This window comes from Ammospiza nelsoni, chromosome Z, assembly GCF_027579445.1.
Source record: "Ammospiza nelsoni isolate bAmmNel1 chromosome Z, bAmmNel1.pri, whole genome shotgun sequence".
Taxonomy (NCBI): domain Eukaryota; kingdom Metazoa; phylum Chordata; class Aves; order Passeriformes; family Passerellidae; genus Ammospiza; species Ammospiza nelsoni.
The window spans coordinates 77,633,877-77,659,892 of NC_080669.1; the positions used below are offsets into that span (position 1 = coordinate 77,633,877).

The 26,016-nt window shown below is 40.3% G+C and overlaps 1 protein-coding gene across 2 annotated transcripts in view; it reads left to right on the plus strand.

The window, feature by feature from the left end:
• The window catches only part of NPR3 (natriuretic peptide receptor 3), a 44,761-nt gene extending 22,328 nt beyond the window's left edge, over positions 1 to 22,433 (plus strand). The window contains exons 4-8 of one of the 2 annotated variants that reach the window (XM_059492802.1): positions 3,705 to 3,840; positions 8,030 to 8,124; positions 10,973 to 11,108; positions 12,590 to 12,677; positions 15,509 to 22,433. In XM_059492802.1, the coding sequence (XP_059348785.1) occupies positions 3,705 to 3,840; positions 8,030 to 8,124; positions 10,973 to 11,108; positions 12,590 to 12,677; positions 15,509 to 15,620 (567 nt within the window). In that variant the 3' untranslated portion in view covers positions 15,621 to 22,433. The remainder of the gene's footprint in view (positions 1 to 3,704; positions 3,841 to 8,029; positions 8,125 to 10,972; positions 11,109 to 12,589; positions 12,678 to 15,508) is intronic. The other variant, XM_059492803.1, reaches the window with a different exon arrangement.
• Positions 22,434 to 26,016: the final 3,583 nt, after the last annotated feature.

A 26,016-nucleotide genomic window follows, 5' to 3' on the forward strand; every position in this document is an offset into this window, starting at 1 on the left:
ATTTTTGCAAAATATTTGGGTGCAGCCCTCTGCAGTTCCCTAGGGTCCTTGCTGACTGGGGCTGAAACCAGAGTTTGACAACTTGAATGTCACTATGGATGTACTGGAAAGTAGATGCAGACACCAAGTGTGGGAGATGTTGTTTGCCTTTTCAATAGAAAAAAAGTAAAAAAGTGATGATGCTGATGGTCCCCACCAAGCATGGAAGTGGTACGAATTGCTGTAATTGCAGTGATTCAGAGCTGGGCAGCTCCAGATGGAGGAGAATAATCTTATTTTAGAATCAGTAGGCAGGATATGGAAAATTATGGGCCCTGCATAGCTGTATCTTGGCTGTCTTCCACATCGGTAGTATTTTGCATTGCTGTGTATGCTGTTAACACCTTGGTATATATGAACAGTGTGGTCACAATATAGCTGCTTGGGGAAGTATAACTTCAAACTGCGTAAAATTTATGCATGTGACTTCCTCTGAGAGGGGTTGTTGGGTTTTGGTTGCTTTCCTTTTTCTGATAGAAGATGATTAACTAGAGTAGAAAGGCAGGAAGGTGAAAGGGGTATATGTCTTATTCACCTATGCATACAGCTGGCATACTTGGTTTTTAGACGTATGGCATTAAAACAGGATGTGAAAGTAATACAGAAGATAGCTCATATTTGTACTGCAGCCTCCAAAGGTGTTCAGCAAACCTTGCAGCTCCTCTGCTGCCAGTGGCATTGCTGCCACGTTGAGGGGCAGTAGCTCTGACATGGAAATTGTGGTCACAGCATTTGGAGCTCTGCTCTCACCTGTAATTAAAAGGCAGCTTAAATGAAAATGGAAAAGACTACAATAAAAAGACTCTGCTTTGTATTAGAGCTGAACTAAAAGAATTTTTAATTACTTATAAGATTAGTGGGCCTTTAATAGATTTTATACTGTGTTCAGTTTTTAGCCGGCAGGTGTCTAAGGTTGAACCAACGCATTATTAATTACCATGGACACCATCAAGCACCCTGTGAAGACATATTCACAGTTACTGTCACTCCTATTGAAAGTATTCCTGGAATATAAACTTTTTAGTCTAGCCCTTTTTAATGCTTTTCCTGAAGCAAAGAACAAACCCTTCAAACAAACCCATTTCTGCAGCTGTTACTTCACATTTTAATATTCCTGCACGTCATGCTACCTGTGGTCTGTGTGGAATTGTGGCAACTCACAAATGATTGAACAAGATGATATGCAGGAAAACCCTATTCCCTTCATGGATTCCTGTATCACCTTTCAAGAACTGCTGCTTAAATGTGTTCCTTGGTTAATGTGAAAAGTCTCAGGTGTGGCCAGCATGTGGTTTGGCTGGGAAGTGTAAGTGCAATCCCATCTGCAAACAGTAATTATAATTCTTTCAGAAGATTTTGAATGGCATAAATTACCCATAGTTTCAACTTTCTTGACAACATGAGGTAAAACACTGGGGTTTGTGTGTGAGCAACTGAGCAGTGGCATAAATGACTTTCTGACAATTTTTAATGTGATTTTTCACGTAATGTAAGGGGTTTTGGCCAAGTGGAGCTTTGGCAAGACGCTGTGGCAGTGACTTTCCAAACTGCCAAGTGAGTTTTGACAGGGCTTATCTGGCAAATCTGCAGTGTCTACAGAAGGGTTTTCAGGCTGGTGGCATGAGTGGATTTCAGGTTGAGCAAATTAGCTGACAGAATGGATTCTGAAGGTTGCTGTGTTACACTAAGAGGTCTCTGCCATGGACAAAAGAGATGATAAATAGCTTTCCTTGAAACAAATGCCAGCCACAAACTGTAAATCAGCCAGCAGGGAGGTATAGCTACTGGAGAGTCTAATTTCTCTCCTGAGAGAAAGAATGTCACGTTAAGAAAGCTGAAGTTTGATCTTCCACAGGCCACTTGGACTCTAACATTGGCACACGAAGCAGTTGTCGAGCTTTGTGGTTTCTTGGTTTTGTTGGGTTTTTTAAATTCTGAAAAGTCAAAGCCCCTGCTGGCAAAGCCTGTCCTAGTATGCGCTCTGTCCATCAGCTCTTTTTATTCCACCAAAAGCCTGACTTCCACCTCTTCTTTCAGGCTTTCTCTTTAGTTCAGAATAACTGCAGCTGCCCTTTAGTCAGTGGCTGTCAGAGTGAGCTGAGCTGTTCTGCCCCTCCTGTAGCACCATGGGCTGTGATGAATGTGATGCATTCAGCTGCAGCACAGGTTGGAGTTACTGAAACTCCACTTTTAAATGTCAGAGCAATGCAAACTTTTATATTATCAGTAAATAATTCTGAAATTCTCCTTACCGTTGGCAGCTGCTTTAAGAGTGAAGGAATGTCTTGGATGTAATTACACTATCAGGGTTTGATTAGTTCAGCTTAGCCAATCAACTATGTAATACTTCTTATCTGTGGAACAGTTATTTAGTTAACTGGCCACATGTTTTGTCTTGTAACTTTTTTAACCTCCAGCTAAACCTGTGAGAGTTAGAGTAGCACTTCGTTTACTGGCATTTTAAGTTGTTTAGATACACTGAAGTGGAAGATAAGCTAAATGTTACTTCTGTCCGGGGGAGCATTTGTAGAGGTGAGTGGTTCACTGGAAGTGGTAGTAAGAGACCCCATCATGTGGTTACACCTTTTCTAGGATGTCAGGAGATTTTTTTATTGAAGTGAAACTCTGAGTGGATAGTGGATGGGAACATCTTTCTTGCAGCTGAAAAGGTAATTCATTCTGAATTACTGTGCATTTAGTAAGTACATTGCACTGCTGAAATTCATTGCTGCCTACAGAAGAGGTATACCTGTGCTGCTCTGGTGATTCTGCATCAGCTTCTGCTGATGGGTCTCCATCTGAACTCCACTGATGAAATAATTACTGCTTCACCACTGAAGCATGTCAGGCTCCTGAGAGCAAATTTGTGATGTTTATGCAGCACTCGGGTGTTAACTGTTTATGCAACACACAGACCAAAAACTGTAGGCTGCCTATGAAGGTTCATTGGCAGCAATCTTCTTTTTTGTTAGGGTTATAAAGCAGGGTTGGGGTTATTAGGGTTATTTAATTTGTTTCATGTAACTTACTGAGAAAACTATAAAGGACAGGAAAAGATTCTCCTGGCAGCTCAAGAGAACACATTACTGGAGATGGTAAGTAGCTTTCTCCATTGCTCATTTGCTGGTGGAGAGATGCTTGGCTGAACAAGGGCCAGAAGTGGAAGCGGTAATCATTAAACAAGCAAATCCACCAGTTGTGCTCTCCAAAAAAAATCATGAGAGAGCATACTTCCCAGTCCTGAGAGGTGCTAGGTTCCCTGTGCAAAGGGTGGGAGTTGTGCTTGCTGCTGTGGGATGAGGGTGCTCAGCACTTAACAGAATCCCACATGGTCAAGTGCAGAATTTGTGCCTCTGGGCATGGGAACTGGGATCTGCAAATTTCACCCCTATCTGCAGAGCTATTCAGACACAACATTATGAATGTCCAGAATAGCAGATAGTGGTTAACTCTTTTTAAAAATGGGTCAGAAGTTCCCCTTGTTCCCCTGAGGTTTTTTTTGAGATACATTCCTTTCTGTTCCAGCAGCTGAGAAAGTAACTGTCCAAATTAGTCACTTTGGCTAATTAGTGGATTCTCTCTAGTCAGTCAATTACCTAGGAAAGAAAAATTTTGTTATGTGTCAGTTGCCATTGGTTTTTGTTTTTTTTCTTCTTTTTTTTTAGGCGAACATGTTTGTGGAAGGATTCCATGATGCTATTCTTCTTTATGCTCTAGCTTTGCAGGAAGTCCTGAAAATCGGTTTCAGTAAGAAAGATGGGGAAAAAATTGTTCAACAAACACGGAACAGAACATATGAAGGTAAGAGTTAATATGGAATTCCAGCTTTCAGAGTAAAAAACCTTCAGGTCTTTGTTCTGTGCAAAGTAAGGACCCATGCCTATTCCACTCCTAGGGGAGAGGAAAGCAAACGTAGGAAACCACGTGCATCTTTAAGGCTGGCTCACATATCTCACCAGTCTGTCTTTTTTTTGCATCAACTGTTGAGGTCTTGACTCAGTTTAAAAAACTCTTAACAATTTAATGACCCTCACTGATGTTGTAGAGAAATACCAATAATTTTCTCAGGCTCCTTTTTTGTTTTTGAAAAGATTACAGCTGCTCGCTTTGCTCATGTACATCTATTAGCTCTCAGATTGCCTCATTTTTTCCATTTCACTTTTTTATCTTGAAAGCCTGGGAATGGATAGAAGCAAGCAGGTGCCAGGGTTGGGGTTATTTTGTGTTTCTCAATGGGATTCCTTTGGGCCCTAGAAGGATTTCCCCAGCCTCCTTTCAGGAGCTGTGTGTGTTGTCTCAGAGGCAGCAGCTGAACACCACTGAGCCTTCCAGTGCCTAATCCTCAAGGCTGCAGTTCTGCACTGCAGCCGGCACTTGTGTGTCACCTTGCTGATGCAAAGCAATGCAGATGCTTTTGCCAGGTAAGAATTGTAAAAAAGAAACTGAAGGTTATTGTTTTCATCCATCATCTCTTTAAAATATTTCCATCCATCTCATGTGATAGTCCAATCATTTGATGTAGGACTGGCAAGATTTCCTGTGGAAATGCTGGAGAGAAGGAAACATTTTCCCTAGATAAAAAGTGAATGATTCATCTGAATGTGTAAGAAAAACCCCAGTGGCCAGGTTCTCAGCTCTAAGAACACATTGGACATTGTGTAAGAAGGCAAGAAGGGCAGCAGCTCCAAACCAATTTTCTGTTCTCAAACTGTGGTGTGAACATGAGGAAAAAGAATACTCAGGACAGGTTAAGGGAACACTTAAGCACTTTAAAGAGAGGGTTTGTGACCGTGGTCACAGGGGTTTTCAGGTGAAGGAAGAGACGAGAATGTTGACTCCATGTTCAGAAGGCTTGATTTATTATTTTATGATATATAGTGCATTATAACTATACTAAAAAGAAATAGAAGGAAAAGGTTTCCTCAGAAGCTAGCTAAGCTAAGAATAGAAAAGAATGAATGAATAACAAACATCTGTGTCTCGGACAGAGAGTCCAAGCTATCTGGTCTGTGGTTGGCCATTAATTGTGAACATACAAGATGGCCCAATCACAGACAAAACCTGATGCATTCCACAGCAGCAGATAACCATTGTTTACATCTTGTTTCTGAGGCCCCAGCTTCTCAGAAGGGAGGAAAATCTCAAGAAAAGATTTTTCACAAAAGATGTCTGCGACAAGGGGTTGCTTTAAATTATGCTGGTTGCAATAACCCCATAAGCAGCCCTGCACCATCTGTAGGCTTGGTGTCCACTATATCTCTTTATATCTGTGGCTCCCCAAAACACTCTGCTTTGAAAGAGAGGGAATCTGGTGTCTAAGGATTGGCCTCTCTGTCTGTGCTGTGCATGAGCAGATGCCCCAGCACAGCCTGTGTTTGCTCCTGTCCCTGTGCTCCAGGAAAGCACCAAATGGTGTGCCCATGCCTCCTTTTCAGTGCCATGTGCTTCCCCTGGGCTGCATGGTTGGTTCTCACACCTTGCTTGTAAAACCTGGCAGGAGGAAGCAATGTTCTCTTCCCCCATTTGTGAAAACCAGATTGTTGTTGGTGGCTGACCTGTTCCACCTATTCTGAAAACGTAACTGAGTTGGGCTACAGCTGAGGGTGCAGTTGGTCCAAATTCTTGTAAGCCACATGCCTTTTCCTCCCTGTAGCAAGACTTTGCTGGACATAAAACTGATGTTGAAAGAAGCCTTTAACTCAGTGTCTTGCAATCCAATCCCTTAAGGAAGATCACATCCCTTTATTTTGCTTGTGAGCCCCTCATTGCAGTGGATGCAGCATCACAGAGTGTGGTTCATGCACACCCATCAGGTTCTGCTGCAGGACTGAAGCTTTGTAATTCCCTTTGACTTTGGCAGGCCTTGATAATGAGATATCCAGTTTCACTAATGACATTAATTTAACTTCTGACATGTAGATATCTGATTGTCTTGGCACCTCATTTTACTGACTGCTCTGATTTATCAGGACTTCCAACAGAATGTAGATGCTGCTTCCTGCAGAATTCCATCTGCCTGCCACAGCTGCACAGACATTATGGGCTTAGAAAAGGATAAGGCTGAGGTGATCAAAGGATTTCTCAGAGATTGGGCTGTTAAAGACAGCATCTGGGCATAAGGGCACATCTGGTGGACAGTATTTGCTATTCATTGGCATTTTCTCTGAAAAAGTAGCAAAATTTTTTGTCTGGCTAACATAAAAAAAACAGAAAGAAAGTTGAGATAAAATCATTCCACCTTCATGCAAATGCAATTCTTCATTAAGGTAGCTTTGAAATTTCCTACCTCTGTTTCTTAAGGAAATCGCAGGAAATGGCAACTTTTAAAATTCCTATTTCTGATTCAGATGAAAAATTGAAAAATAAATCTCTTCTGACTGAAAAAAAAAATCCCACAGGAACTCCATGTTTCAATTTTATTACCTCTTTGCAAAAACAGAGTTATGGTTTTCTTAGAGCACAAAAGTATCTGCTCCATTTAGTACCTCCAGTCAAATCCAGAATCCAAATTGATGTGTAAACAGGGACATCAACAGTTCTTCAGAGTGGCCTCTTCTTTCAGTGTCTCATAGCCAAGTGCTTGTTACACCCATTTCATTTCCTGGCAGTAATTGAATTGACAACAGCTTGGTTACTGTGTGGTTGTAATGAAATAGGTGCTTGACAATAATTTTGATTATTACTACATATTTTGAAAACCACAGCAAGCCGAAATGTTCCTGACATCACTAAATCTGAACAGATACAGAATAAACGGAGGTGTGTTAAGGCTGTTGCACACTCACCGTCACCAGGCACATTGCGGGAAACTGATACTCTGAATATCTGACCTCTCTTTTCTGACTGACTGTCACTGAGAGCCTGAACCTCCCTGGCTTTGTGCCTGGTCCAGGCATGTGTTTGGTGTAATGTGGATGTACAGTGATGCCTGCTTGCCTTGCATGGGTGTAATTGGCCGTGTTTGGTGTCAGGCAGTGGAGGATCACCTTCGAGAGTACCTGAGATGAAAAAGTGTATCAGCAGTCTTAAGATGTCTTCACCGTAGTTAATTAGTATTGCTTGATGGATTTTAAGATTCTGTTTTGATTTACACCTTGAGAATTTGAAGCCAAGCTTTTTGTACACAAGGAGGTTTTAGAAGAGGTTTAGATTGAATCCAAGGATGTGTTCATTTCCCATGACAGATCAAACAAGTTGCCCCAGTAAGGCTGTGGAGTTTTTGCTCTCCAAAATCCTTGGAGATTTTGGCAAGCCAATAAAACCTTGAGGAGTCTCCTGGGTGACTCTACTCTGATCTGGAGGTTGGGCTTAAGATCTCCAAAGCCCCTTCAAACTTGACATATCCTATGAATCAATGAGTCCCAGTTTCCCCAAAGTTTTCTAGAAATTGTAAAACAGAGAAGTGGAACAGGGCTCTAAGAATATAAACCAAATTGCTTGTATTATGTAGTTAATCTTAAGTAGATGAATGCAGAGCTTGATGCATATGTGGTGCACATGGTCCCCTTGTCCTTGCCATTGCCAGTATCCCATTTTGTGGAATCAGCATTGGACTGGTTATATGGGTGCAGCAGCCCCTTCAGCCTGTGGGATCTTCCTCTCTGCCTCTGTGTCCTCCGCAGCATGTGAGCTGGACTCTCTTCAATGAGGCATCGTCAGATATTTCAGGATTAGGCTCTCTGTAAATAATTCACATTAAATGTATTTGTGTTTTAGTCTTACATGCTCGTTTTTAGATTAGGTTTTTCTCACGTGTTCTCCAGTTTCACATGTTTAATATTTAAAAAGGAGAAATGTTAAGAATTCAGGAATGCAGACACCGAGATGAAATTACAATTTCTTCTGGAATGCCAACAAAAATGCAGGGAGACTGATGAGATTTCCTGTCATATCGGTCTGTAAAAACCTGTCCAGTGTTTTCATGTTTTGCTTGGAAAGGCTCAGTATTTTAACTAATTAATCTTCTGATTCCTCACATGCCATTCTTTAGGCATTGCCGGGCAGGTGTCCATTGATGCCAATGGAGACAGATATGGGGATTTCTCTGTGATTGGAATGACAGACCCGGAGGCAGGCACACAGGAGGTAAGGAAACAAACACGACTGCAGTTGGCCACTGATGAATTAGTAATTCAGTGTAAAGTAACGTGATATCATCTCTTTACTTGGTGGCTTAATCTTATCAACCTGAAGACCAGATCCTTTATGTAAAATAGCAATCTTGAAGTAGTTATAACAAGTTTTTTAAACTTCCTTCTCTTTTTTAACAATAGAACTTCACATGATGCTAGTCTTTAACTAAAGAGTGAATTCTCACAAGCTGGCCAAGCACTGCTGATTTTGTATATGATAAATTATTGTTTAAAAATGACCAAAACTTTTGATTTCTTTGGGAAGAAAGATTAATCTTACAGCAACAGTGATGCACAAGTTGTATAAACACAGCAAGTACAGGTATTTAAATCCTATGCTGTGGTCAGCCACAAGCAGGAGTGCAGACCTTTCCTGGCCTTGTTGGTCAGGCAGACATTCCTGAGTGCCTTCTTTTTAGTGTTTAAGAAACATTTTAATCAGATGGCTCCATATATTCCAGATAGGTTATTCCATTGGATGCAGAAGGATTGGAAGAGATGGAGTGTGAAAAAGTCTGTGAGGAACAGCAGCAGCTGCACCCAGAGTAGCATGTCTGGGCTGAGTTCATTAATACGTGCACTGCCCTAAGTCCACCTGCAGTGGATGCATTTGTTAGTTGCAAAATCAGCATCAGCCTCAGCTTTGCTGATCTCCCTGATTTCAACAAGCTCAAACAAAAAGTAGCAATATCTGAGCTGGACATTTCAATGTGTGGTTTTGAGTCCAGTGAAGTTACATTGTTGTTGGTACTGCAGCAGAGAAAAATTCAAGGAGTCCCTTTGGAAGTGTGAGGATATCTTGTGTGTTGTAATGTGTAAAAGTGATAGAAAAACAACACCAGTCAACTGCAGACAGTCCCAGGGGCAGTAGGAGTACAAAATAGTTGGGATAACTTTGGTGTGAGCAATCTGTGTTTCTTCTGTTTGTTCAGCCCAGTAGCTTTTTATCTCATTTATAAATTTAATTTCCCTCTCTTACCATTCCCTCCACTGCTCTTTCACTTGCAGTTTAAACTACTTTTTCTTTTTAATGCTCCCTTTATTCTTTTAACTTATTGTGGAATTTCCCTCTGCTTTAAAAGGTACATAAATATACATGCAATTAACATTTTACACATAATTACTTACTACTTTTGTCTGCCATATAATTTCTACCTTCACGTGTCTCTATAAAAACATTGTTTCTTTGATAACTTGTTCTATTCATCTGGATGATTTTTTTTCTGTGTACAAGAATGTTTCTCAGCTGAACTGTGACAGACGGATGGGTGTTTGGGCAGAGCTGTTTTCCCAGGTCTATTCACAGAGTTTAAAGCTAGAAGAAAACCTGAATTTCCTAGTTTGACCTCTGCTATATTAGACACAGGCAGGTTCTTAACCTTTACGGAGGCCTCTAGTTTACACGTGACTAAAGCTCATGCTGGAACAGGCATTTATTTTTTGTTTGGAGATACTGAATGGACAGGGACTGCCTTGCTGGTGCCCTCAATATTTGTTCCACACATCAACCACTCCTGCTCTTCAAAAATCTATATCCTACTTCTGAACTGAATCCATGTGGCTCCTGCTTATAGCTTTTTGTTCTCAAACCATTCTGCTTATTTTCTTATTTAGTAAGTTGTGCTAGTAGAGGACTCACCCACTCCTGCTTGAATTAAACAATCTCCTAATAAATAATATAATGCCTGTGAATGGTCTCTATTTTTTTCCAGTTTACTGCATTTGCCTTAATTTTTGGACACATGTTGAACACATTCATTCTACAAAGAATTTATATCCCAGTTTCAACTGTGAGAGACATAAATATCTTTATTTAGTGGAAAATATACCTTTGTGTATTTAGGCAGAGCAAACATTCTTTAAAGTCATTGCCTTAAAAATGAAATTCAGATGAAAGATTTGAAGAGGCTATCTATGAATTCTAAACCTAGTGTATTAATATCTGTGTTTTATCTGTGGGAAGACAAATAGATCTATTGATGTGCTTCTGCTATTGCTTCTGACCACTTCAGTGACACAGTATATGATCCTGCTGCTGTACATAGGTGTTTTTAGACATTTTGCTGCAGTAGACTCCACATTGGTTATCTTGAAACTGCTGAAGACATGATTTAAATTCTGAGGTGCTTTCATGAATTGGTATGAAAAAATCCAACTTCTCACCCACCAGCACCCCCAAGTCCTCCTGGGCAGGGCTGCTCTGGGTCTGTTCATGCCCAGTCAGGACTCAAGTCTAGCTTAAGCTGGGTGACTATCTGGAGCCTCAACTCACTGTGGAGAAAATGAATAAAAGCCCAGGGAGAGCAGGACAAATATTCAGAAGGTTAAAAAGCTTGTACAAACTGGATTTATATAGAAGAGAAGCCTGAAGGCAGAATCAGATAAGAGCCTGTGAATATGTAAAGCAGCGTTTCAAAAAGGAAGGGTTCCTATGACCACTGACAGTTTGGTAACAAGTGATGGATAACTACAAAAAAAGAATTTTATGTTACATGCTAGGGAAAACAACTGACAGTAGGGCTAGCTAAATTCCAGAATAATTGGTGCAGAAATTGTCAAGTCTCCATCTTTGAAGGCTTTCATTGACAGATTAGATAAACATCTGTCAGGAATGCTTCTGTTCAGCTGATTCTGCCCTAGGGCAGGCCGTGCACTGCCTAACCTCCCAGAGCCCCCCTCAGCCCTCCTCTCTGACATTCAGCATCATGCCACAGCAGTGAGTGAGTGCTGCTTCTCTCCTGTTTGTTTCGCTTCTCTAAGTTGATAGGAAAATGTTGTCATCCCTTTCTTGTTTTGCACAGGTGATCGGGGACTACTTTGGGAAGGAGGGGCGGTTTGAAATTCGCCCGAATGTGAAATACCCGTGGAGCCACGGCAGGCTGCGCCTCGACGAAAGCCGCATTTCAGAGCACACGAACAACACACCGTGCAAATCATGTAAGTTCAGTGACTTAATGCCTCTGCACCAGCTCCAAAAAAGAGAATCCATGAGTTGCTGCAACATATTGGGGCATATTAAATTGTTCAGCACAGTTTCCCAGCTGAGACATGGTGACTGGCTCTCTCTCTCTCCCCAGTGCTTGGGAGGTGAAGGTCTGACAGCCGTGGGTAGTACATGGTCTGAATCACTTCCCTGAATTTAAATGTAGCACTAATCATGCACAGGCCAGAGCCCTGGAGGCTTTAGGTCTTTGCAGAAGCCTTTTAGTCAGAAAGAGGGATGTAACTGAAACCCCAGCATGGAATAATCATGCTGATAATTAGCAGCTGTGCTGGTGGGACCAGCATTCTCCCAGTGCAGAATGATTTTCAGCGTTGTGAGAAGGCACTGTGAGGATTCAGTAGGTTGAGGAGGAGTGAAGATAATTGAATGGGGTGACATCTGTGAATTCTGAGGGCTGAGACTACCCTCCAAAGGGCAGGTGTCCATTCTTTCCAGCACACTCGAATCACAGACCGTGTTGTAGTGCGTAGGACACTGCAGGGAGATTGGGGTAGGAGGATACTGGTACCTCAGTGACAAAAAGTGCCCTTAACTTTTCATAGGAGACAAATTGCTAGTCCTGCAGTGAAAAGGTAATTCCAGCCTGATAATTCTTGAACCCTTGAAAGACTGGTGTGAACACTTCAGACCACCTGCTTCAGTGTGGTGTAGCCATGTGCCTTCTTCCTTTTGTACAGACAGAATCCCCTCAAAGGGTCAGGGATGAAGGAAAAGGAAGGAGCAGTTCTATTTCCTCCTCTGTTCCTTTCCACAAACCCAGGTGGGAATGGAAGTGGGAGTAGACTACATGCACACAAAATGCTATTGTTCTTCAGGATCCCTGCTCTTCCCAGGACAGTCCCTGTCTGGGCTCCCCTTCAGCCACTGTGTCCCTGTTCTGCCTCTGTTGAGATTTGAAGCAAGTCAAAAGTCATATGGCTTTAACTTGAAACAACATATCTTCAGGAAATTAGAAAAAAATTGAGGAACTGTTGGATAATCACAGTCATTTTAATAACTCAGGGTGACAGAGGGTTATGATTCTAATCCAGGTAAAATGAGATTGTTTCTGTTACAGTGACTCAAGGCATATTCAGTGCTGATTCCCATGATGTGCATCACTGTAACCATGGTCAGTGTTGTGATTCAGACCAAGCTGTCCAGGCCAGTTACCTAACAATATTTCCTTGTGTCACATCTCCAGAATTGTGCCTTCATCTGATGCTGATCTGGGGGCTTTTTCAGCCCCAAGGAAAGCAAGGACAAAAAGTAAACATGCAGACTGGAACAGGTTCCCATAGAGTCCTGAGCTCTGAAAGGCTTTAGTTATTGTCAAATGTTTGTCACTAATTTCCTAATTGTGTGTATTTTCCAATACATGAATGCAGATAGTTCTCAATATGAACCCTGATTGTTTATTTTTTCCCTTTTCAAGCAGGTGGTCTAGGAGAATCAGCAGTTACAGGAATAGTTGTGGGTGCCTTGCTTGGAGCAGGATTGCTAATGGCTTTTTACTTCTTCAGGTTAGTCCAATTCATTGAAAGTTCTGTAAACTTTTTATTTGTCATCCAAACTACCCAGCTCCGAGCAGAACACCCTTGGTGGGAGACAGGGAGGCACCATAATAGTGTGGGGTAACATTTTCACCAGAGACAGTGAACGCACTTTGATTGTCCTTTTGTGTTTATCCAAATAATTTTATTGAATTGGGTCTTCATCCTGCAACTACTCACATCCCTAAGTAATGTTACTCATGGAAGTAATTCCAGTGAGTTCCAGACATTCACAGTTGCTTTAATAAAATGCCCTGGCCTTGAAAGCTGCCTTTGTTTGCTGTTCCTGCCAGCACAGTTGTGCAGGCTGTGATCTGCAAGAGATTTATATCATTTGCCTGGTATTGAGTGGAATTGTACTGCAGAACAGAAAGAGATTTCTGTTTTGGTGTAAGAGAGCATTTGGATTCCAAAGCTGTGCATTTAACTTAAGCTGAGGTCAGTGCAGGGCGATCAGTGTTTTATTCGTGTTTGAGTAAAATAATTCTTACACTGCTAGTCAGCAAATGTAAAGTCTTGATAATTGATCCTATACTGATGGAATACATTAGTTATACATGTTCAGCACCTTATGTATACAGTAATTTGTCCTCCTGCTATGGAAAAGCCAGATAGGAGAATAGAATTAACCTCTGCATACAAGAATCAAATAATTCTGTCCATTAAAAAACAACTGTTTACAAAAAATGCTAACAAAATAAAACAGGCAAAGCCTGCTTCAATTCACCAGGACACTTTCAGGGTTTCAAAGAACCAAGCTTATTCATCAGGTACTTAAAACTGAAATTCTGCAGGGTGATTTTATTCTTGCGTATATTCAGTGCTTATATAGTATGTTTTTTGCATTTGAGATACAATTAAGTTGGCTTGGACTGAATAAAGACTATCTTTAAAAGAAAAAGAGAACAAAAATCTGTCTTCATATTTTATGTCATCAGAGGTTCTTGCATCTTGCGTAGATTCTCAAAGAGAGATGTCAGTTGTTAGGTGTGGCTTGTAGCATTGCTGATTTTGGGAAGGAACTGGTTTGTAAGGACAAGAAATAAAACAACAAATATCCTGGTCTGGTATAAAGCTATGCGAAGTATCACTGTAAGAACAGAACCCCTTGTCATCTGACACAAAGATTTGGATTGGAAATCCATGTGAGCAAAGGTGGGTGTCTGTAGAAGTAGATGTAATACACCTGAGCTCAACACCCAGGCTTTTCATGTATGCTCAGAGGGGAGAAATGAGCACTTTTCCTCTCTGCAGTTCATGTCATCTTCATCTAAAACTAAACCAGGTCTCTTAGTGCTTGTTTCTCTGTTTACTGAAGAAAGCTACAGGTGCTGTCAGATGGATCTATATGTTGGAGATGTCTGAAGACCTGTGGGTGAATTTCAGTCTGGAGATCTGATTGCAATTGCTCAAAGCAGGAGCAGGGACAACCTCCTTCTTCCACCATTAGAATAAATATTTTCAGAGAATGTAGGTTTAGCATTTGTGTGCCTGAAGTAATTTGTGCTTGCAGCTTCTGTAGCTTTTAAACTGTAAATATAACTTTCTGATTACCTTTCATTTGGATCTGTAATTGTCACAAATGAGTATACAAATACAGTTTTGAGTGTGCATGCAAAAAGTTAAAAGGTTTGGGGAGTAGTGCTGACATGCAACTTTGACCAGATTTTAACTTAAACACCTGTATATCTAAAATCTGGACCTGTCCTCGTGCAAGAGCTACTACTGTGCATGCTCTGACCCATGTAAGGGTCTGACTTGAAAATACATAAAGAAATTGAACAACACAGGCTTTTCAATTTATTTTGAAGCTTACTGATGCAGACACAAGTATTGAGGGAGTATTTTCAGAACTTTTAGATTGTCACTTTCTATTCAGCCATGTTGCTTGAATCAAAACCTTGGTGTTGTGAAAATCTTTCTTCCACTGCTGCATACCTAGCTGTGACTCCTGCTCTCTGTGCTGGTGGAACAGGGCTTTCCTTGGCATACCAGGTTTTTGCCATGCATCTCCTCCAGCAGTACAAGCACGTGGGGTTGGACTAATGCCCTTCTGAAAAATTTGTCCTGAAACAGAGCGGAAGCTTAAAAGTATCAAATGTAAATGTCAATCATCTGATTTTTGGGGGGAGATTTGGGTAATAAAGGGAAAGCTAAAAGGCTGTCAGAGGGTTTGTTTGACGTACAAAGCATAGCAGAATTCTTCAAAAGGCCCTAGAGGAAGACACACAGGAAGAGCTGTGTCTGATACATGAGCATTTGTGTTTATTTCTTATCTGTCTTCTACATCCCTCTTCTTAATTCATCATGTTACCTCCTCTGACATTACAAACATCATAGCTTTCTCAGAGGGAAATGGGAAGATTAGTTAGTTAATACATAGTTTCAGTGAGAAAGGCAGCTGAATAGTCAGAGCTGTTGTTTGAACTCTGCAGAAAGTTCCCCCCCACCCAGCACACTGAAAAGAAAATTAGCTTTGATCAATATAAAGCAGTGAAGTAACACAGTTCACATGACACTTCACAAAAACTCCTAATCACTTAGATCAGAAATTTTCAAAGAAGCAAATGTCCGTGCCTTAGTGCTTTGAGACTGCCATGTAGAAATTAACAGGCATTCTTGAGTCTGGGTAAAATGTTCTGAGGCAAACTACTTTAATCTTTGACCAGGGTTTCACATTCTGCCACGTTTCATTTTTCAAATGGCACCCAGCTGTCCCCTACAGGCATTCTTCATAAGGGATGTCTGTTAGCCTGTAGCTGGAGAAAGATTTCTCATTCTGTTCCTCTCCCTTCATGCAGAAAGAAATACAGAATAACTATTGAGAGACGAACTCAACAGGAGGACTGTAACATGGGGAAACATCGGCAGTTACGTGAAGACTCCATTAGATCTCATTTTTCTGCTGCATAAAGGAGAAGATGAAAAAGAATCCCATTCTTCCGAGGGAAAAGAAAGAATTAGAGAAAAGGACACAACCAAAGACATCAGTGTAAAAAGAAGTGGCTCTTGAAGAACTCACTCTTTAAGCAGTAATTTTGTCTTAATTTCTTTCAGAAGCTCAGGAATGATTTACTAATCACATTATGCCGCACGGCCTTTCATCTCATGGGAAAAGAAAATTATGCAGTTTGATGTTATGGGATGTACTTAATATGTAAAGACAGTATTTCCTAAGGCATATATTAAGGCTAGAAGATCTTGGTTTAGTTGATGGGGAATGCCTCGTTTTGTTCCCTTATTTTTTTTTTAGCTTCTACCACCTCCTTCCATATTTGCATCTCACCCATGAGTATCAAATATGGTTTCAGGAGCACAGGTGCTGGTTGCTGTCAAAAGGAAAAAAGGGATTGGTTTTGGGGTATGTTCCTGCATCACTGAATCACTGACATTGATAACAGGGGATATGAAAGTTGGTGTACGGGCCTTAGTTCTGGGAGAGAACTGGCACTTGGTTCTAATTAATTCCTCTGAGAAAGTCAGGCAGGTGGAAACACACAAACCATTCTTTCCCTGTTTGTGTGGTGCCACAGTCCAAAGCACTGTTTTCCCTCCTAGCTGGTGGGATTTAGGAAAAACTCCAGTGAAGGATGAGGAGTTTCACACACGTGAAATAGTGACAGAGAAGACAATCAGATCTCTGGAGAGGACTGATGAATTCCTCAGTTTTGTGTGTGCTTTGCCACACTCTTTTCTGTCCACTGCCATGACTTTTCAGAAGAGCAGATGTAGTCCATGTCAAGCCTGCTCCTGTTCCTAGTGAAGTCAATGGCAAAATCCCATTAACTTCAGTGAGCACAGGACTGCATCCATAACTGTAAATACGAAAGTGTTTGTATAGCTGATGCAATTCAAAAGGGGATTTTTTTGTGTGTGTGTATAAAAATGACATTCCATGCAACCATTTTATTTTTTAGGATATTTTTAATCTTGTATTTTTCTATTAAAGTATCTATTTTTGCTTTGGTAGGTTTAAAAATTAAGGAAGAGGATGTTTTGAAGACACATTTTGTATGATAGCAGTAATATGCAGGGAAAGTCAACAGCTGTAAATACATTTTTGAACCAGTACTTAGGGGAGAAGAAATGACTTTGTGGATGGTAATGGATTTTTTTGCTCAACTTTTTTCTCCAGTCATGTGCAACATGCAAATAGTTACTTAAAAAACAAAAATGCAGTTATTGAATTGTCTATGTGATGATCACCCTGGTGCTGTAAATAATGCATTTTTCACATGTTAAAGAGTCCTGTAGAAGTCACTGAGATTTAACTATCCATGTGTGTACAATTAAGCACCCAGGAATACCTTCAGGAATCATGTGTTAAAACCCTATTTGAGGCTGACTGTAATCCTGCTGCCATCAGTATCCCCTGGAAATTTTGCCATTTATTTTACCAGGAGCAAAATTGAATCTGTATTGAATTAGTTACTGACAAGTTATTTTATACTAGACAAAGGAGATCTTTGCACTTTGTAGTCCACAAATGGAAATGAACCATGCTTGCTGCAAATGTAGTGAAGAAGATCCATAAAAGTATTGTCAGTGGGGAAACAGAGCTATGACTATGATTCTAAGAGTCCAATAAATATTTTGGTTTATTCTATTCTGATTTCATAAACAGAGCTTTCTCATCTCATCAGTTCTAGCCAGACTTGAAAGCTAATCTCAAAACTGGCTCTGAAGCCTGATTTCTACAAAACTTCCAGGCCCTGAAAGTCAGTTGGCCAGACTTCCAACTCTGAGAAACCACTTTGGGATACCTGGGAGTGAAGAGCAGAAACTCGCTGTGTCTGCTTTCTGCTGCCTTTTATTTGTTGTTGGACATGGGTTTTTTTCCCTTACATTTCAATTTACTCTTAGCATATGGAGGGCTCATCACCTGCCCTTGTGATATACTGTCCTATGTCCCAGGCAGCCAGAGAGCAAAGCTTCCTGACTGTCAGGGCAGCTCCACTACAGGAAATTGATTTCCAGCATCCCATTTCCCAGTCTGGGCCTGTGTGACCTCTACAAACGTGCTTTAGCCAAAGCAGCACCAATCTGGACACTTTTCTGAAGTATTCTCCTTATTTCATGGGCACCAGAAGTAGGCTAGAACAGCATTCATACTGAAATGGACTTGGGGAGGAAAAAAGACTTCCTGATTAGTTTCTGGATTTTTTTTTTTCTCCCCAAGCAGTTGAGTTTGTCTAGCCCCTGGGCATGCTTAAAGTTTGGGATTTTTTAAAGATATTTTTTATCTACTTCTGGTTTTGCAAATAGGCCTTTCTTTTACCCATTTGACTACTCTGCCTCAGAAAAAAAGGCAAGGAAAAATTTTAAATGTGTAGAGAAGAGGGTGTAATTTGAAACATAAGCTCTTTTGGAAATTATTTTTCTTGTGACTTGTCTTGCAGTATGAACTAGTACTCAAACAGGTAGGGTTGGAATCAAGACAGCTGTGTAGATGTGCATTTTTCCTGTGCCATGCACAGTTGAGTCACACCAGAAGATGGGAGATCTGGCTGGGACAATAAATTCTCATGACAGTTTATTTATTATGTCATTTTATGATACCTATAAAAAAAGTATAGTAAAAGGTCACTTTTTTAAAATAATATTAATTCTAATGCTTTAAAACCTTTCTGTAGGGTTTTAAATCATGACCTCAGGAGGTGTTCCTGTGAGATGTCTGTTGGTGGGGTGCTGAGCTGGCTTAGCCCAAACTGTGCATCCCAGCACCTCCCAAGAGAGGTGAACCTTCTTTTGCACCTTGGAGCATTTTAGATCAACGGGCTTTAATGTTTGCAAATTGATGCACACAAATGTATGTGTTTTTCCCATGGAAGTGTGGAGATCATTTAAGACATTTCACATAAGTAGATTCCTTCATAGCATAAATAAACTTGCTCTTCTTTGCTGCCTTTCACAGGCCTCTTGCTAATAGTCCCCAAGTCTTCCATGGAGCAGAGATCAGAAGCTGCCTTGAGTTTAGATTATTCAGCAAAGAGATTCTTTACTGGCTGATGCACTTTTCCTTTCTGGTTCATCTGCATTAGCTCAATGCCACAATGTTTAGGCTCCGAACTCTGTAAGGGAATGTCTAATCAAAATAATAATAATTGATCCTCAAAAGAGGTTTCAAAACCTACATTTTTGGCTTCAACAAATTGCCCGTATTACAGACATACGTCTGTGTTACAGAGAAGCACAAGGAGACCCTTGACTCAGCTCAGCACTCAGAACACACTTAAAATATGCTCAACTTCAGCTTCTAAGTGCTTTGCTCACTTGGGACCAAAGGCTATGATCCTGGCTGTGGCTGAACCAAAGGGAGATTTGCCATGTGCTTGAATTTAAGAAAGGCTGGCTGTGTAGGTGATATTTATTGTTAATTCTTACAGTTGTGCCTGTTAAATTGAAATTTAACTAGTGGCTTCATACTCTGTTGTTAAAATTTGATAAATTCTGCTAATTTTGTATTTATTAAAATTACTGAACAGTGGTCAGCTTAATATCTGGTTCACTTCAGAATCCTCTTCCTGAGGGTTCTATGGACAGTTTTCCTGCCTTTTTACCCTCATAACTTCAACACCCAGGCTTCTACTGCAAGTGACAAAGATGAAGAAGAACTTTCAAGAGTATCTGTTATTTAGTTTCCTGAAACCCACAGCTTCAGAGTCAGATGTCTAGGTGCTTTGTCCTGGGCCACTGGTAGTTCTGAAATGTTTGTTTATGGACAGGTTGTGTGTTCTGAGTTGTCTGTGACTACTACCCACACCAGTTCCTGCTCTAGTGTGCTTCACTGAAGACCACACCTAGCTGAGCTCTGAAAATGTTCAGTCTTTGCTAAAACTTGTGATTGAGTGTGATTGAGAGCACTTCGGAAGACTGTGACCAGAATTCAGTTTATTAAAGAGTTGTATTAATTAATTTCTGAAAATAAACCATGTTGATCTATTTTCAATTTGTTTTTAGCAATGTATCATTGCATTATTGGAAGTATTTTGTTGGGATTTTTCAGTGGAGAGTTATTAAGGTGTAGCTAATGCTTTGAAAACATTTGTGCTGGACAAAATAAAGAGTGTTCTCCCTGACAACATGTTCTACTGGGAAGTTGATCTCTGATTCATTTTTTGGCTTAGAAATACAATCACACATTAAACTGACAAAAAAACTCTCTTACTGATTCAGTGGGAGTAAATTCGGGCCCTCAGTGAGTGTCTGCAGGCTTGAAGCAGTTCAGAGTGAGTTTCTCAGCTTTGCAGTAGAACAGGCTGCATCAGCCTTAGCTGACCTTGGCTCCAATGATGTTTTCACCTCATGAATGTCATAATGCTCCTGGAAAGCCAAGAATAGACATCAAAGACAGGAAGCTAATAGTCCTGGTCATAAATTTCTTTGGCAATTCAGTCCACCTTTTCCGGAGCTCAAGACAGTTCCACATCCTTCACTGCCCTCCTCTGTGCTTCAGCGTGTAGCCATGTGGGCATTCTGGTTCTTTCAGCAAAGCAGTTAAGGTTATTTTTCCTCATTTTCTCCAAGAGTCGAGTAAACAGTCTTTAATTACCCTTTTTTTCCACAGTCTTTTGTCTAGGTTCAGAAGTACTTTGAAAAGAAGTCAACCATTTTCTATCATTTAGTCAGAAATGCTCCTTCCTTTCTGGGAGTCTTGGCTTTTATGTGTTGAGCCATTTCAGATGTGGTTCATTGCTGAGCACTGCTCAGCTGTCAGCACACCTTGTGGTGTCATCACAGCTTGGCCATCCCAGCCACTATCAGAGTTATAGACCTAGAATTACCTGGTGGGGTTTTTCATCCTTGTTGTTATTGCTAGAAAATGATGTCAAGTCTAGCAACCACCTTCCCCACAGCAGGGCACGTGGGAACAGAAATACCAGTTTCTTGGGGTACATTACCTTTTCTGTTGGTTAGCAACATGCCCTAGTAGCTCACCTCACAACAGTGAGCTGTAAAGTGATAAATTTCAAAGTGCATGTTTTGTAGTAGCCAGTTTTAGCCCTTTTTAGAAACAAAGGAACACAGGCGTTGCTCTTGGAATGTATTTTTAAGGACATGCTGGGAAAAGTTCTGCTTTCAGATATGTTGTGTGTGTGTCACCTCTCCTCCCCCCCTTTCCTTCTCACTGTTGAAAGCACAAAAAGATTTGCGTGTGTGTGAAGACTTTCAAGTGGAAGAAATTGAAGAGTTTGCACTGTGCATATCCCTGCTTAGAGGCAGAAATTAATTCAGATGGCTTGAGGGCTGAATTGTTTTCCATTCTCAGATACCTTTTAACATCTGAGCTCTGAGACTGATGAAAAATGATTGTTGAAATTAAAACAAATAGCTGTTTGTGAGAGACATCAGACCTGGCTGTCTGCAGGGTCAGCAAGCTGTGCAGCAGACATTGATGGTGTCTGTTCTCTTCTAAAGAATAACAACAGAAAGCCTGAGCACTGTGCTTTGCCCCAGTGAAGCCTTGAGTCTGTCATAAATGCAGCTCCCCCTTTGTGTCACACATAGAGAGAGAAAGGAAAAAGGTTAATGTGGAACTTTTTATGGAGTTACTGCTGGTTTTGATCAAGAAGATAAGGCTGCCACGGTTTTGAGGCTTTCTCGGGTTAATGTTTCATTGTGTCCAGTGTATCACTGTAGAGACTTTTATTATGCTATTACTTCTCCCAGAATTTACCTTTTAGAAGGTCCTAACTGACATACAGCAAATTTACAGCATAAAAAACTAGCAAAAAGGAGATGCTTACAGTTCCCTCAAAATCTCTCACTAGCCACTAAAATAATATTCTGCATCAAAGACAAATTACCCTGAATAATCTGACACTGTTGCAGTTTGTAGGTTAAGCTATATTCAGAAATGTTAGGTGGATTCATTAGATAACAAATCTTTGAAAGGTTAAAATTCGCTCTGTGTGAACCGTTCCTTGGTGTTTCTGCGACATGAATGTTTCTAGAGAACACTTAAGCAAGCAACAAAAATGTACCAAAATTGGAATTAAAAAAAAAAAAGAAATTTTCTTTTAGGGGTTTCTTTTGTAATGTCAACTGATATGCACAGGGAGCGTGCAATTCTGCCCCCCATGGCCCAGCTACAAACAGAGGTTTCACTGGTGTTGTGCATTGCCAGCAGGCACAGGGAGCATAGCTGCATTGCTTTCTTCTTGGGGATGGTCTGGACTTCTCTTTCTCTTAGAAAAGAATCTTTTCTGGACAGGTCTGAAAGTGCTGAGAAAACCTGGAGAGGCAGCATGAAGGCAATGGGTAGAATTTGCTGTGTTTCTTGTGCATAGGGTGTAACAATCAAAAACTAACAGGACTCAGGAGAGACAATATAAGGAACTTTACCCCTTTTTTGTGGTTCCCTATTAATGGAAAAATACTGGACAAAAGAGAAACCTAGTACCTGTTGAGCAGAAAACAACTGGAAAGCTGCACAGTACATTGTACTGATGTAAGTAGAACTATCTGCATATAATGTGATTTTATTTATTGTTGTTTTTGTGTAGAGGAGAGTGCGTATTCATGACTGTGGATATAACCTTTGTTTGTTTGTGTAATGTATTTTATTTCTTCTATGACTTGGTCATTTAAAATACCTACATTCACTGGTGTCCTTTGACTTTTTATTCTGTGCATTTTCTTTCACACATTTTAAAAATGCAAGAATATCACATAACCTAAATTGTAACAAAATGTTTCCATTAAAGACATAAGAATATCTTATCACCTGTTTCTATGGTGTCTTTTGTCACCTATTTACTACATCCTTGGTCTGTTCCACATAAGAAGGTATTGTCAGATGGTACAGAGTTAATAACAGGAGGGTTATTCTTGGTCTAAGAAACTGTAAGAACCACTGATTTTAATAAGGCTTAGCAACTGATAAAATCAATCTAACCTTTCCTTGGGAAAAAATCTCCCCCTTTGCATTTTAAGATCTGGGAAAGGTTTTAGTCATTGAACTCCAAATGAACTTTGAATATTTTTGTATTTATTCTCAATTGTCTAGAAATGCAAGTAATTATGAATCAAACTGTTGAAATGCATTGAAACCTTCACTAGCAAGCATTAATTTTTACAGCCTGCAGAGGGGCAAAATTTATATATTTTACTAAGCTACAAGTTCATTTCTTAGCAGCAATTTTACCAAATTTGGGGAATTTTGATTTCCTGTGTTATTAAATACAGTCTTCACATTATCCTGTTTTGTCTAGCCTTCTGCTTTCTGTATGCATGTGTCTGTTGGAGCAATGTTGCCAAATTTAAGATCTGTGTTTGATAGTATGCCAGGCCTTTATACTCTGAAATAACTGGAAATGAGTGTGAGGAAGAAGTATCTGGTCACACTTGTATCAAAGTATCAAGAATTCACTGGAGAGTTGATGGAGAGATAAAAATGCTGTGGGTTAACCATGGACCTTTCTACAGTGCAGAAAAGAAAAAACACAGAGTAAAAATACCGATTTGGAGAGGCCCATTCAGTTAGGGGAGGGTTGAACTAATATCCTAGCAGCAGTGCTTTTCTCTGGTAATTCTCTAAATATGTCACTACATTTAATTAACTCAATACTGTAAAAAAAAATGTCAGTTTGTATAGCTGATTAAAAGTCCAAAGATACTGATCTTCTGAAACTGTAGAAGATGTTCCCAATATTTATTAGAATGTAGCTTATTTTAAATCTGCTCCTTATAGATACACTTATATGCATGTTTTACAAATAAAAACTATTATTTCTCCTGCTTTTGCTTGATGGTTACGTTTTTATATCTTCATCCCATTACAGACAGGAATCCTTTGGAAGTACCGAGAAATTTTCCAGTATTTCTGTATAAAGCATCATAGAAAAATTGCACAAATAGCCTTTTTTGTTCTAGACAACTGCAGTAACCATAAAAGGTGTTTTGGGAACAAAAGTGGAAATTATAAATGAAACATCTCCTGTCTCTTCTAGCAATTTAAAGCTCAGGTCAGGGAAAGCTAAAGATTAGTTTACTAGTATTTGCTAATTTTCTAAATTTTCTAGAACTGAGAATTATTAATGCTTTAACCCTGCTGTATCATAGGTATACATCTTCAGGGCAGACAGCAGGTAGACAGACTTTTGACATCTTGCCTTCATTGACAGCAACTGAAAAAATTGCTCATCAGCTTTTCTAAAATGACGTTTTCACTCAGGCTTGGGAATTTTTTCAGTCAGGAATGAGATATCGCTGACTGAATTTATGTTCAGTATGTGACCCTCAGGCCAACATGTCACAGTGACAGGACTGTCTTCCACTGCTACTAGATAGGTAATTTCATTTTTTTTTAATAACTTATCCTTCAAAATAAATGCTTGAGATGGGTGTGATGAATTGTGTAGAGGTATACATACATCACAGTTGATGAAACTGTTCATCCAGATGTGTCAGAGATCCCTTTGTCAAAGAGCCTCAGCCAGTCTGACAGGTAAAAATGTAATTTGGTGAAATTACTTAAGGCAATTGATCTTCAGTGGTAGCAACTTCTGGATATCATTTTAGATATCCTGAAACCTAGCTGGACGCATTTTTGTGGCTTCCTTAGGAAACTATTTCTTGAGGAACATTCATCACATTTCTGAAAAATTGTGGTGGCATTTGAGCCAAATCTTGGTCTTGAACCTCAGCCAATGTTTTCTTGAGTTGAAAGAGCACTGCCAATAAAAAGTAATTGTACAACTGACAGAACCTCTTTTCTTTCCTCCTAGGAATAACCATAATTTACAGTCTGTAAAGCCTGTATGAGCCAAAAAAGGGTCTCCCTGTGTACATATGCTACTCTTGGTAAGTCTTCCTGTGTCATTTTAGGGTTGGTTTGTTGGCCTTTAGTCCTCTGCCTCAGAAAAAAATAATCATATTCCCCTTTCTATAAGTAAGTACTCTTCCCAGTTAATTGTTCTGGCAGTGTGGCAGTTTATTATCAGTGTCAGTTACTTCTTGACACTGCCTTTTAATTTAGACAATAAATCCCTGCTTTCAGGTTTCTGATACCTGTGTATATAGTTCAAAAATGAGCTGATGGCAAAAAAAGTAACCATGTACTTATAATTGTCCAGGACAGGGACAGAGGAAGCTCACATCTATGTAAGCTCTGGTTTTCTCCCACCTCTGTTTCTGTGGTGTGAAAACAGACCAGGTCCCCAGCTGCTCACTACATGAGCACCTCCAAAGGCCAACAACCCCCACAGTGCTGCCTGTAAGCCAGCAAGCTCCCCCTTTTGGGGTCTAGCAGGCTAAAAGCACACTTAAAACAAATCAAGCACATGGGAGAAGTGGTGCTTGTGCCTCTTCCTCCTGTCCTGCCTAGTGTTAGAGCAGGAGTGGCGTGACTGGAGGAAATCCAGCATCCTGCGTTTGGATGAGGTCTATAACTGCAGTCTTCCTGTGTCCTAAGAGAAAAAAAACCATGCTATTTGTGGAACAGTGTGTACTCAATTTACTGTTGCATAAAAAATGAGAATGCCTCAGGTAAAGGCATTTAAAAATAATTTCTCCATAATCGGAATGCCTAGACTACCAGACTACAACAGACATTTCTCACTTTTTGTTTCTCTTGATGCAGCAGAACAATTTTTATCATTATTTAATCTTCAAAGGGGAAGAGTGAGCAGAGACACTCCACTGTAGCACAGAAGCCATTTTGACAGCAACATGGATTTAAATCCCTCTCCAACCCTTACAGAAGAGAGGTATGATCTGGCACTTGCTGCAGCCCTGGTGACTGGTATTTGTTAAAATGAGAGTGCTAGGAGCAGTCCCTCTGGCTGAAGGGATGGAGGAGGATCTGAAGGGAGGAGCCTGCTCCCATAATGAAGAATTTCAGATGGTCAGAAAGTCCCGTCATTGCCTTGCACACATGTATAATGTGTCCCTGCCAAACTGGATTGCCAGGAACCATTAAGCTGGACTTTTTGCTTGGGCATGCTTAAAGCATGGAGTATCCTGAGACTCTTGTGCAGTATTTGGCTGCATGTGCAGGATGGAGGGTCCAGAGGAACAATTCACAGCCCCTGACTAAATCCTGCTGAGCAAGATTTCCTCAGAACAAATGAGAGGATCCCACTTGCTCCCATTTGATTAGTGCAGCATTTCATGGGGTATCAACTGAAATAACAGCTTAAGAAATACCTTTCTTTCTTTCTTAAGAAAAAATACTTAAAGAATGTCTCTTGTGCTCAGACATCAAAGGAAGAAGTGCAATAAGAACGGATTGATAAACCCCTCCATTAGGTAAGGGAGTACAAAAAGCACAGCAACAGCCTGATGAGTGCAGGACATTAAACTGGAG